The sequence below is a fragment of the Rhinopithecus bieti genome, unplaced genomic scaffold (assembly GCF_001698545.2).
Source record: "Rhinopithecus bieti isolate Rb0 unplaced genomic scaffold, ASM169854v2 repeat_30412, whole genome shotgun sequence".
In the NCBI taxonomy this organism is placed as follows: domain Eukaryota; kingdom Metazoa; phylum Chordata; class Mammalia; order Primates; family Cercopithecidae; genus Rhinopithecus; species Rhinopithecus bieti.
Genome location: NW_016839389.1, coordinates 1 through 1132, shown reverse-complemented (window position 1 = coordinate 1132; position 1132 = coordinate 1). Strand labels below are relative to the sequence as shown.

General features: G+C 58.3%; 1 protein-coding gene across 1 annotated transcript; it reads right to left on the bottom strand.

The window, feature by feature from the left end:
* Positions 1-6: 6 nt before the first annotated feature.
* On the bottom strand, positions 7-723 carry LOC108524913 (uncharacterized). Its single transcript, XM_017866002.1, has one exon. The coding sequence runs from the start codon at positions 698-700 to the stop codon at positions 200-202; it is 501 nt and encodes a 166-aa protein (XP_017721491.1). The 5' UTR covers positions 701-723; the 3' UTR covers positions 7-199.
* Positions 724-1132: the final 409 nt, after the last annotated feature.

Here is a 1132-nt window from a genome sequence, read left to right as displayed (position 1 = left end):
GGTGGGGAGCCCACTACCACTGGCTGCACCATGCGGGCAACCTGACGGCCCCGTGGCAGGGCCTCGCCTGAGGACATTGGCCTCACAGTCACAGAGCTGCTCACCCGCCGGTCCACATGACCTCTCACCACCGTGGTGGTCCACACGGTGCATGTCACTCGGTGTTCCTCGAGGCTCCGGGAGCTCCCACTAGTGAGACCTACACCTGGGTGGGGACTTGGCTCTCGGGCCCAGGCAGCGGAACCAAAAGCTCAGTCCTGGCCATAGCTCCCACATGTGGGGGCTCAGTCCTGGGATCTTGGCGGCTGCCATTACTCTGGTCCACAGCCTCCTTCAGCCTCTGCTCAAGCCTTTTTTCCTTGGGAGGTGGTGTGTACTTCTTGGAAAAGATAGGTCCATGGCTCTGGAAGTTCTTGGAGCCAGCCGTATCCCGAGGGCCCTGGCAATTCACGGTCTCTTCTTCCTGTGTTGCAAAGCCATTGACTTCCTCTCGACGGCTGAACTCAAACATCTTCTTCTGGGGGGCTTCCATCTGGGCCCCTGACACCAGGGACACCTTGTGAAAACCATGTTTGATCTCTTCCTGGGCAGGGGGCCGCTGCCGCCATGTCAGTGTGGCACTTACCACTCGGGCCTTGGCCCGGGCCATGGGCCCACCTGCCTCCTCCATGTGGGGCCCTGGCAACCTGTCTGGAGGCATCCTTGTCCCACTGTGGTCCAGCTCCCTGCAGAGGAGGAAGAGAGATGAGGGTCAGAGGGTGGTGAGAGTGGCTTCCCAAAGTGCAGAATAGCCACCCTTAGCCCAGTCAGGCCAGGAACCTCAGGCAAATCGCTTGGCCTTTCAGGTCATTGTGCTGTCATCTGTGAAATGGGCATGGTAGTCTCAACTCTGATTTGGTTGATCAGAGCTCCTCATCCATCCCTCTCCCTGACTTTCAGGTGATCTCCTAGGTCAGGGTCCCTCAAAGTTGTGAAGCTGAGGCCTGAGCCCAGACGGAGAGAAAAGAAAGAAGGCAGAAGGGAAGATGCAGCTGACCCATAGATTTTTGAGGGCGCTAGGACTCTGCCCACAGAGCCCTAGGTCTAGTCCCCCAAAGCTGAAAACTAGAAAGCCGAAAACGGGGCAAGCGTT

Coding starts and splice junctions, on each gene's coding strand:
- LOC108524913 (XM_017866002.1), bottom strand. CDS start 700: ATGCCTCCAGACAGGTTGCCAGGGCCCCACATGGAGGAGGCAGGTGGG.